This window comes from Aythya marila (genome assembly GCF_965140915.1).
Source record: "Aythya marila genome assembly, chromosome: 2".
NCBI lineage: Eukaryota > Metazoa > Chordata > Aves > Anseriformes > Anatidae > Aythya > Aythya marila.
This window is the reverse complement of record NC_139043.1, coordinates 24107179-24119507: the sequence shown is the minus strand read 5'-3', so window position 1 is coordinate 24119507 and position 12329 is coordinate 24107179. Positions and strand designations below refer to the sequence as shown.

The window sequence follows — 12329 nt, the reverse complement described above, 5'->3', positions numbered from 1 at the left end:
TTATTATTATTACTTTTTAAATCAATGCTGTGAAAAATAATATACAAAGTGATTAGTTCACATTTCAGGTGTTTGAAAGCTAAGTGTAGAGATAGGAGGAATATGGATGAGTAGCTGTTGACACCAATAAAGGTATAGCAGCAGATTCCTGTCTGTATGAGTGCTTCCCAGGCAGCACACTCACACTCCCAAATAAATTCTGTGGATATGGGAATGGCACTGAGAGAGCACCCTTGGGAGCAGCCGAACAGGGATGGACTGCAGCACAGAGGCGCACTGGAAGGGATTGGAATGGAGACAAAGTCTGGGGAAAAAATGAGTAAAAAGGGAATGTAGTTGCTCACAGCCACTGAACTAAGCTACTGCCCGTATGCTGATGACTCCTGGTATGGGCTTGCAGCCACAGGCTCCCTCCTCTCACCACCGCGACAGCCACCTTGTTACAGCTCCTTTCCCTAGTTTCTACAAAAGCTACTTCACACGGGTTCCCTCACCCCACTCATTTAAAGCCACTGGCAAATCAGGGGAAAAAAACTACACAGCGCAAAGAACAGATTAATGGCTTCTTAAGATTTGAGGAAAGTTTCTGCAGGACTTTAACCCAGATTTCAGATTACCTGTGGAGTTCCCACATCCAAGAAGCAAAAGTAATTATGAATTTGTATTTGCTTCTTTTCTGGATGAAAAGAGTTCAACAGTTTTTTGTTCCATCAACAAAAATAATTGCAAATTGTAGAATTCAGTTATATATTTTCACTTGTTCAATTACTATTTTCCATGTATGTACAACTTACACAAGTAAACTACTATGTATGACATATAACCACACCTGTGTAAGTAACCACATGAAAAGTCTTCACCCAACACAAATACCAAGTCAATAACTCAAAATATATATTTGAATGAAGCAAGAATTCCCAAAGCTAACTACAGTACCACTTTTTCCTTAAATTGTGAGCTGTCCTTTAACTCTGAAAATCCCAACAATAACATCTGGTTTCACTTTGGTTTTTGAAGTAAATTATTATAACGAAGATTATCAGAAGATTAACCATGTTTTACTCATCTCTGAATGCTTCCACCACTACCAAATAATGAAATAATTTTATGTTCCAAGACAATGAGTGCTGATAGTCAAATTTCCTGACAAAGAAAATTAGACATGCATCACTATTCTCTAATTCTACATCCCAAAGCATAGATACAGTAAGCAAAGTTTCTCCCTAGCCATTGGAAAAGTGGAAGAAAACTTTGGAAGGCATAGCTCTGGTCCAATTCTGGAAAAAAATCAGGTGTTCATAAAAGAGAAAGGTTAAAATTTATGTTCCATATGCTGCTACTGGTTACTGAATGAATGGAATTGATTAAACTGCCACTCATCATTCACTCTGGTTAGTGCTTCATTAGGCACAGATAGGCACAATATGTCTTAGTCAAATCCTTACAAAGTATCAGGATCTCAGACAAGGAAAAATTCAAGATTTTAGTCAGGAGCCATTTATTCAAGATAAGAAATAAAACAATTGAATTTAGACTAAAGAAAAGAGGATTAATGCTCTATTCTTGCAACCAGAAAGCAGGCATTTGATTAAACCAGTTTATCATTTTAGGGCATGTACTGCTATCTACAGAGAAACTACAGCTAGCAGTTTGACCAGAAATACTGTACAAGCAACATGCAGATTTCGCCAGATTGTTTCATATTTTTTTCCCAAAATCTATTTGCAAAATTTTCCATTTCTAGTGGGTCAGACGCAAGTGTGAGCCAAGAACTGCAAACAACACCACTGAAGAAAAATTTCCTGCTTGGAAAGAAGAATTCTATTATGTGGCTTGGACTCTTGTAGAACCTAGTACTCCATTTAGTCATAAGCTGAAATGAGGAGTTAGATAAACAACTACTACAAAAAATGAAAAGGTTATTAAAATCGTTGAAGAGAGAAACATAAACAAGCTTCCAGGTTTGAGATGGGGACTGCTGTTCACTTTGGCTCACTTGAAAACTATGCTGTGTTTCAAAGCTTATGGCACTCACCCAGCACACTGAAGAATAAGCCTGTGAAAAGATTAAATGAATAAAAAGAGAAAGAAAGGCGGGGAGGGAGGAAAAAGGAATATGATATCGAACTGATATGAAATACCTAGAAAGCTGTGATGTCACAAAGACTTTGAAGGGCTGGAATGGTATTTTAGTTGCCTTAGAGTTCTCCGTGAGTTTTGTCTTAGGCTCTTAGCAAGTAGAAACTAAATATATGGTAGGATCCCTGCATCACAAAACTTAAATGCACACACTTTGAACATGAACAGAAATAAAGCCTCTGCAAGGCCTTTAACTTGTTTTTGTAGACCTCACACACACCATTAAACAGGTTATAGAGATTTTCGAGAAAAGCAAAGCTTAGTTACAGTCCAGAACTGGTTTGTAATGAAAAAAAATTTAAAAAACTATGTCACTCTTGGCTAAAAGAAGGACAGGGAGAACAAGATGACTCTGTATTTAAAACTATGCAAAATGAAGGACAGGAAAGAATTGATTGGGATTTTAATGGTTCCCAGAACTGTAGGTAGGTCCAAGACAGTATAACCAGAAATAGGAAAATGCATTTAGGAAATGAAAATTTTAGGCTATGTTAGAGAAATACACTTAACAACTGTGCTATACCCCAGTCTCCCACAGGACTGGGAACTCCATGGTTGCAGTCCCGTGAAACCAGACAAGCTGGAACACTGAGGAATATTCTTCTGGGACTAGACTTGCATTAACAGTAGGGTGGATAAAATGATCTCACAGATCACTCCCATCTACAGTTTCTGCGATGTGAACATTACATCTTGAAATATGAATTACAACCAATTAACTTGGCTGCAATGTGCATGCATCTCTGAGGATCCGTTATTTATGTATCATTTGTGTACACATAGCAGTGTACAATGCCATTTTCAGGCAGCTTTTCAGAAATCATTTGTGTGACAAAAACCATTAGCCTAATGGCTTTCAGTACCTTCAATCAAGTTTTCCTACTTTCTTTGCAGGACTTCTGATTTTCAATAAATAAGCCAAATGCTGCTAATTCTGAGACTTTTTTTCAGAGATCTTCCCAATGGAACTGCATGGGATAACCTTGCAAAGTAAACGTGACAGCCATTTAATGTTGAAATGTGTGGCTTCCCCTCTGATGACAAAAAGCATGACTAAACCTATTGATGTATTGATGAGACCATATGTGGCCATACCATCTAATATTGCTCTTCTATTGTCCTGCCTAATTTGCTGGGACTCCAGCTGTCACTGAACAGCCTTATAAGGAGTAAGAGTTAATAGCAGAGCTAAATGAGTTACTTTTGCATTTGAACTGACATAGTAAATGAGCCTGTAAAAGTTAAGTTAGATGCCTCACAAAACTGCTTTCATTTTTTTCTTCCTTTTTTTTTTTTTTTTTTTTTTTTCAGCACAACTTTTATAATTCAAGAACTTATTCTCTTAAAATTAACTTCTTTACTGGGAGATTGGCTTTATATTTTGGGTTCAAGAATTTCCATTCATGTCTCTTTGCAACAAAGATCCTTATTGCAACAAGAAGAATCTACAGCCTATTTGTAGTTGAATACTACAAGAAAATAACATAAAAGCTCTGGTGAGGCACAATCTGTAAGATTTTTTATTTTTTCCCCTTCAGTTAATATTCCATTTTTTTCCTGATGGATTTGTAAAAGAGACTACAGACACACTTTGGAATGAGGAATTGTTTCCAAACTGAAATTTATTTTATACTTAAATGGAAATTATAGAAAGCCTGAGTGGAAACTCGAGGAACACTTACTATATATGTTAATAACTGTTGAACTTTTTGCCCTGAACAGATTTGCAATGCTTTCCAACAGGCTCATTGCAGGTGATGACATCTAGCATATTCTTCATTGCAAAGTTGTATATTTGCTCTTCAGATAAGATTTGTATCTGGTTGTGAAGGCTGTTTCAGTGTGAAAAGTTTGGATGAGGAAAGCATTTTATGAAAGGCAAGTAACTGCTTCCAGAATTCCTCCTGATAAGATTTCTGAAATACAGAGTAACAGCAGAATTTTCATACAAACTTTCCCAAATTCATGCAGATTGCACTGCTAAATATACCATAATAAAAAATAAATAAAAATAATAAAAAATAAAAATGATTAAAAAAAAAATAAAAGAAGCCTGCTTGGTTTTATGGACTCATCACAGAAGCAATGGTGGAACTTCTTCCATTAAATCCACCTGTTAACATCCATGTTTGAAGGGCACAGAGGAGGCTTTTATCTTGTCAGATTTATTCAGAAAAAAAGTTACATTCCTATATGATCCTGCTTACGAACAGAACTATGACAACAAACTCTGGGGAGAAAGGAATGAAGAGCAAGGGACTTCTGTGTCTTTAATTGACCAAAACCTGATTTTGTTTTGTGATGGCACACTGCCAGAACAGAATGGAATCCCAGAAAGGCCAAGTTTGGAAGGAACCTCTGGAGGCCATCTGATCCAAGCTCCCCGCTCAAGCAGGGCCACCCAGAGCAGGGTGCCCAGCGTGTCCAGGCAGCTTCTGAAGATCTTCAAGGATCTCCAAGAACTTCACCACCTCTCTGAACAATCTGCGCCAATGCTCTGTCACCTGCACAGTTAAGTACTTGCGTATGTCTAGATGGAATCTTCTGTGATCCAGTTAGTGCTCATTGCCTCTTGTAAATGCCATGGATACTGAACTTGGTTGGACTTCATCTTTTGTGACTGCTTATCTGATATGTGAAAAGCAATATACCACGAGAGATACAGTCTGAGCAAAAAATGGGGGCATAAGGCAAATGAATTACTTCCCATGTGAGAATTGTAATGAGTGAAGCAAAATTTCCCTTCCATAATGACAAAGAACAATATTAAAATTTCCACAGAAAGCAGATACAATGAATGAAAAATAAATTCCTCAAAAGTATGGTAGTTCACGGTATTTCTTGAACCAACTGTAATTACAAATGAATAGGGTGCTCATGTTCTTGCCTGCATCTCCAAACTACTAGAAATAAAAGCTCTGGAAAGTGTTTTTGTCACACAATCTTCTGCATAGAAACTTTCAATTTCTATATTAAGAAATACTATATTCATGAAGGATTAAATTGTACATAATTATTTTTTGCTACGATCTTTCAATTAGACTTATTTCCTCTGTAAAAGAAGAATGCAAAATAAAATAAATCAAGACAATCACTTTTGAACTTAAACAACATCCTGCCATAAGGTATTTTCCTGTTCAACACATTCTTCCTGGTTTTCTTTTTCTCTCATGGATCCAGATACTTCTTATGGAGTACTTTCCTCACACACATATGCTACATATTTTTAGCTGTGTGAAAATGATAGTAAATCTCACGTTTCAAATGGATAAAAGTAATTTTTAGACAGGAACTGAAATGCCTTTCCTAGAGACAAAAATTGTTTCCTCACACACGGTCTTTCTATGAATAAGACCCCATGAGAATTTTCCAATCAAAAGCTAATTCAGCTCAAAAAACTTTTGAAGAGATCACTGACAATGAGAGAAGTTTAATTAACAATACCCTGACAGTTACCACAATACCCTCACCTTAATATCCTAATCCTGAAGATTAGCATTTCTTTGGAGTGGAAGTCATAATCATAACGAACATTAAAGGCAAAAGAACTAATTTATCCTACACTGTTTTCTCTCCTGGGCCCCAAGCAGTATGTCTTCAGTGTGCATGGGGACTCGTACTCTCAGATTTGTTTCACTGCAAACTGTTTACAGCAGATATGGGATAAAGATGCCTTTGTAACCTCCCCTGTGTAAAAACATAATTTGGTGCACCTGTGTCTAACACAAGATTCATTTTTATATAATAAATAACTTAATTACTGTCATAGGTCTTCATTGGTCAAATATTCATGAAAGCACGCATGGAATTACAAGGAACACTCAAATCTATACTCAGAGCAAGCTATTTGTGAAAAGTGCCACGTACCTGAAAAACAGCATTTATTTTTCTAACAATAGAATGGAAAAACTTCATGTGAATAGTTTTCCCTAGATATAGGTCAGAATTAAGACTTTGCCTATCAATCCAGATGTTACAAAGTTAAATAACAGTGATTTAATAAGCAATTTCATAACATTTGACCGGCCTAGTTATAAGCAATTTCTTTCACAGCACTAAACACAGCTGATGTTAGTAAGAGTGGTTAGTTAATAGGACTGAATTTAAAAAATAGCGTGGCCAGATTACCTGAATTGTGACTAAGAGTGTATTTTTTAAAAGAAAAACAGGATATGCAAAAATTGCCAGCTGTTAGCAAACACAGTTTATAGCCAGCTGCACTTCAAAATAAAACATCCCTAGTGACTTCCTGATCTAAGGAACCCAGATGTAGCAGTACATGCATTACCAGAACCAAAAATGATTTAATAACCTGTTAAAATTACTTCATTTACTTATACTAAACTTCTTCTGTAAGGAACAAACAGAATAGGTTCATTCTGGGATTTTCCCTATGTTTCTGTATTACCTATTTATGGTTTTTAGTAATTTATAAGCCCTTTATCTATTGAAGCTTATTTTCCTTAGATTGACTTTCAAAGGACTGTAAAATTCAAGGATTAGGAAAAGTTACACCAGAGGCAATGCAAAGCCATTTTCATAAGCTACTAGTAAGTCCTCATCAAGAGGAGGAAAAAAAAAAAAAAAAAAGCATATCAAAGGTTATCACAACTCTTTGATGCAGTCTTAGGTAGCGGAACACATTCACACAATGCCACTGTATCAAATGCTGTCAGCAGTAAATCACAAAGCCCACTGCATTGATTTCCATCACTATTCTGACACCACTAATGCATGTATGTCTTCATTAATATTATTTTATTGCCAGTGGCTATTTAAAAAGAAAGCAGGAGAATGTAATACTGTATGTGGATCATTAGCTTTTAGTTACTAATGCCCTACACCGGCAAATGAAGTGTAAAAATAGCCTGCAGCCTCTGCCACCTGCTTCCTAGCCGCTGTCCAGTGGTTAATATTTGGACTCTTTTTTTTCATGCAGCTGGTCTTCTACTCAATAGGAGCCCCACTTTCCATTCCTTGGGAACCACCATGAAATGTCATTTATCACGCCTACAGCAAAGACCCTGTTGTGTATTTTTTTTCCTAAATGGAAAAAACAGCTGTGCTTTGTGCCTCAACGTTATTTAAATATTTAGTGAAGTGGCTGCCTCATTTTGTCATAATGTAGATTATCAATAAGGACACGTGAGAGCACACAGTATCTGCCATAAGGACATAATGCCAGTAATTGCATAAAAATGCTAATGCTACAAACACACTTTTGATAACAAATTACCAAATTACCTTTTTATCTGATGGAAGATAGGTTTCTCCATGTCTCTCCCTTCCTCCCACTCTGGGATATCGCTAAGCAGTTTTAATGTAATTACGGCCCAGCTATGTGCAACTGTTATATGAATAAAACCCCAAGACTGCCAGAGCTTCAGCAGAGCTCCCTGCGAGATGTGCCAAACAAGCATCAGTGGCCTGAAGACAGAACGACACCTCTCGCCACCACTCTGGAAGAGGTGTTGCAGACAACCCAGCAAAGCATAGAAGTAAAAACCTAAAGCTCTTTTGTCACATACAATATACATTTGTTCTAACCTGACTTCTGACATGGCAGTATCTCAGCCTTTACATAAATTCCTACCATGTGAAAGAAACTGCACTACTAGTTTGTTTTTTTCTAATGTTTCCATAGTTCACCAGTTTGTATGGGGCAGCAGAATCTTTCATCAGTGATACAAATCTAATGAAGTACAACTTAATTTTGCATTTGAAACAAAACTCACTGCCCTCTGTCCCTGAGCACCTGGATCTTTTTCAGACCTATATGAAGTGTTCTGTACAAGAGGACATCATTTATTGATATTGTTGATGTTGATATTGTTGATTCAATTATTATGTTCTTCTATAGTTTTCTTGCCTAATTTTGAAAGTCCTTACAAAAAAATGACCTTCATTCCTGAAGCGGCATTTAGAGTCCTTCCTTGATGTTCCCTGCTGCCCATAGGATCACAAAGGCAATGTCAGTCTGCATTTATAGTAAGTTTAAAATGCTTTTAATTATCTGCATGACAATTTGATCTCTATCTTAGTAATACCACATAGTTTGACTGGACCTTTTAGTAGCTCTTTTACAAAACTGGTTATTGGCAGGAATGATAACAGATCTATTTTTGAGCTGTTAAACTTTTGAGTGAACTACTTTTCTCCATGGAAGAAGCTTCAGTGAGAATCAAAAATGTTTAAAAATCTTTTGTTTAGTTAAAAAAAAAAAAAGAAAAAAAAAAAAGCCTTAATTGCTAAGTGTAATTATTTTTGTGAAAAGTTAACAACAGCAAAAAAAAAAAATGTAATGTCTATTTTGCCTAAAAAAATATGTCAGGACTTATAGAGTAGTTTACTCTGTTAAAGCATTTAATTATTTTTTTAAAGTGGTTTCCACATTTTCTGTCATTGTATTTGTATTTCAGAAGTTCAGACATACACATACACATATACAAAAAGATTTGTGACTGAAAAACTGAGCACATGCTGACTGAGCTATAAGAAGATGAGCAGAAAGAACTATTTATGTCTACCTCCTATTACCCTAAGCAAGTCGAGCTTGTTGCTGAGAATATCAGAGGTGTATCTGGGATGACTGCAAAACGTCAGGAGCAGATGGGATGCAGAGATTGCATGCAGTCTGTGAAGACATCAGGTTGAACTGATCTTTGGGAAAACAGGACAGTTTTAGCACAGATGAGAAGCTGAGATGCAGGGAAATGTGATTTTAGATCTAGGAGGTAGAGAGTGACTTGAAGAAAACCAGACAGTAGATACAGGCTGCCTTTGCCTCTCTGCAGTTGCAGTATCACAAGGTTCACATTTGGAGATGTTTGCTCCCTTTCCTGCCTCTTGATAAACCAACCCTGCAGCTAGAAGCCCAGTTATATTAAATGTCCTCTTCAGCATTAGATATTCTATTATTTATTTGCTGTAACCCCTCCTCAACTGAAACAATCCTGCTACTTCTAACGCCTGCCTCTAGGAGTCAATACTTCTAGTGCTTTAGGGCAAAACTAGATGAGATTTCCAGGAAAGTAGAGCTTTTCATTCCACAATCTCTGACCTCACCTACAGGAACAAACACAAGCTCGTCATACTTAGTTTCTTTTCTCAACAAAGAAAATACTCCTGCGTGATCACTGGTTTCAGTACTACTAAATAGTTCAAGATTACCTCAACAAATATTATTTACCCACTGTTAAAGCCTTTCTGAAATACATATGATCTTTTTTATCTTATTTTGCCGTTACCTCTAGATTTTACAATAATCGTAATTCTAAATTTAGGCTACACAGATTAAACAAAGGTACTTCACCAAGCTACAAAACAAATCATTATACTTTTTTTTGAAACTCGTTCAGTACATATTTTTTCCTTACAATAAAGTAAAATAGAGTTCTGTAATATCTGAAGATTAAATATACATTCAAAACAAATTAACTTATTCCACAACAGGAGACTTTCTTGGTAAATACATAATATTCTTCAATTATTCCTGGTAAATAAATAATATTCTTCTTCCAGATTTCCGTTTCTTGAATCAGAGTGCATTGCTTCTAACAACAAAGTTGATGTTCTCACTAACAACAGAATGTGTACAGATTAAAGAGGTTTGTGACCTCAAAACCAACAGGATAAACAAAGAACCTTCACCTTGGTCTCTGACAGTCAAAAAACCACACACACCTCCTTCGTTCAATACAGGATTAAACGATGTTATTAAAAGCAAGGTATCATATTCTTTACGCAAACTGTTCTTTCAAACCCACAGGTCTAAACAAAACCTGTAGGTTTGAACAAAAGTTTTCCAGCAACGTGTCACATACTGATTTACTGATAACTAGTAGATCAGATTAAGAAGAGAGGCTGTATTTTTGCACCCAGAGTATCCTGGGTCTGTCCTTGCTACAGCTGGGAAGATCTGACAGACATGGCAAAATTGGGCAATTCAGTCACAACTGCAATGCTCTAGCCACCATGCTTTTTAGCTGGTTTTGCTAATATAGTATTAGACACCATGTACTGTATCATGCATTCAGGGCAAGCAGTTGTTTGCCAAGGAACAGCAATCAACAGCCACTCATCCAGTCTCTTGAAAAGCACTACTGGCTCTGCTACTGGTGTATCAACACTAGGTACCCAAGCTGTGTGTTGCAGGAGGGGATTCCTTTAAGGAAATAAGTGAGTCAACCGCACAGAGATTACTACACATGAGCTATACTATTTTAACTTGAAGCTTTAATTATACCACTGATCTTGCCACATATTTGTTTTACACATCTAAACAAAATCAGAGCTAAAACACCTAAATACAGTCTCAGTAAAGATGCTGTACTGACCACATATCGAGGCAGGTAGAATATTCTGTTGATCCCAAAAGGACATCTGGAGGCCTGTACCATAGGGTTACCACTTCATTAGAATATGTATGGCTGGGAACTGATTTAGCTCTTGCAAGACCTGTGGGGTAAATACAAAGAAATTAATAAAAACAAAATGAAGAAACTGTTTGCTGTATGTTTACGATCCTAAAAGGATACGTGGGCCCACATCATATAACTTGATGTCATATTGCAAGTATTTTTTTCTTCTAGTATTGAAATATGTTGCTTAATGAAAGAACATGGTAGTTTCTATCATCTAGCACCTGGCTAAAAAGAGCTGTGGTTATTATGAAAGAATAATAAAATATGATTTTCATACTGACAACCACAGACCCAGGAGAGATGCAAAGATACATTGTGGTGTACCTAAATGAAAGACAAATAAATAAAGTTGTTCATTTCCATTAACTACTCATCCTTGGGCATCAATAGTCTTTCATTTTAGTGTTATTCAGAAAAAAAGAAATGGAAAGGAAACTCCCAGATGTATAGTGACATACTTGAGATTTATTTTTTAGGGGAGCCTAAGAAAACCTTCCACAGTTTACATTGCAAACCCTAGTCTGCTTATTCAAATTTATATCTGAAAGTAGTAGAAACACTCAGACATTTCCATTCAAATAAATATTAATATTGCTGTAATACATCAGAAAATGGTATGTGCAAAATTCTTCTCTCTCAACAAATGTATGTTGGCAGTGCAACAATCTCAGAAACAGAAATCATTTCTATGAAATCTGTGACCTACTAAAGATATACTATTTACAATAATTGTCTTTCAAGCTTGTCAGTCAGTTAAAATAATTCACATAACTGCATAACCATATATCTCATGTAAATTGGAAGGATTTTAGGAGAGATCCTCATGTGCTAAAAACAGCAGTAATGAGCAAACTTTTCTAACAGTTATCCTACAACAGCCTCACTCATCCAGGGACTGGAAAAAAGATTTTCAGGACTTTGGTGCCTGTTCCCATCATGTGCCTGCAAATACCTTTTCCAAATAATTTGTTCCTTCTCCATGCCTCGAGACTCCCTCACTGGGAACACTGGACGAGTAACAGAAATCAGGAGAATACACCACTGATTTTTGTCTTCCTAAACAAAGAACTATCAATTTCCCTTTCACACAAAAAAATAACTTACTAAAATAGAAGGTCGTGTCCTACACCACAGAGAAACCAAAAAGCAGTCACACGCTCCAGAAGAAATATGCAACATGAGAATTCACATAAAAGTGAAGATGAGAGTCCTTTGCATCTTTATTCTCAATACACTGGAGAAGCTATTTAAGAGCAGTTAATCTCAGTGAATACATCTCCATAGTAATGATGGCAAATCTTGCCAGTAGATTGCATTATCAGCTGATTATAGCAATTAGACCAATGTAGGGGAATAATTTGACTTGTATGCCAAAATTTCTTTGAAAAAAAAAATCAAATATGAATAATCTTTTTTTCCTTCTTCTTTTTTATCCAGCTTTTTGACTTCCATCTGCTTTGTTCACTTGGTTAGCAGCTTGACCAACACTTGGTTCAAGCAGGCGATTCAAGGTTGGCAAATGCAGTACAACCCCAAAGAGGAGAGGTAACCTCACACTGTCTGCAGTACCTCTGATCAATGTTTTTGCTTCTACTAGAAAACCAGCAAATGCTCTAACTGATGAATAGTTCTTATTCCTAGCACAAAATTTACAAACAAGCTTCAGTTTCTAGGCACTCACATGCCACATGACCCATCTGAAGTAGTACTCCCTGAAGGCATGAATCTGGATTTGCTATTATTATGCTAAATAAGAATGATGAAAGG

The 12329-nt window shown here is 36.4% G+C and overlaps 1 protein-coding gene across 6 annotated transcripts in view; it reads right to left on the bottom strand.

Annotated features, from left to right (window-relative positions):
* The window catches only part of CDK14 (cyclin dependent kinase 14), a 329577-nt gene that overhangs the window by 130985 nt on the left and 186263 nt on the right, over positions 1–12329 (bottom strand). For all 6 annotated transcript variants that reach the window (XR_014317025.1, XM_082754727.1, XM_082754726.1 and 3 more), the window contains one exon: positions 10476–10596. Coding sequence is in view for 5 of the 6 variants with exons in the window: in XM_082754727.1 (XP_082610853.1) it covers positions 10476–10596 (121 nt within the window). In the remaining variant the exon portion in view is untranslated. The remainder of the gene's footprint in view (positions 1–10475; positions 10597–12329) is intronic.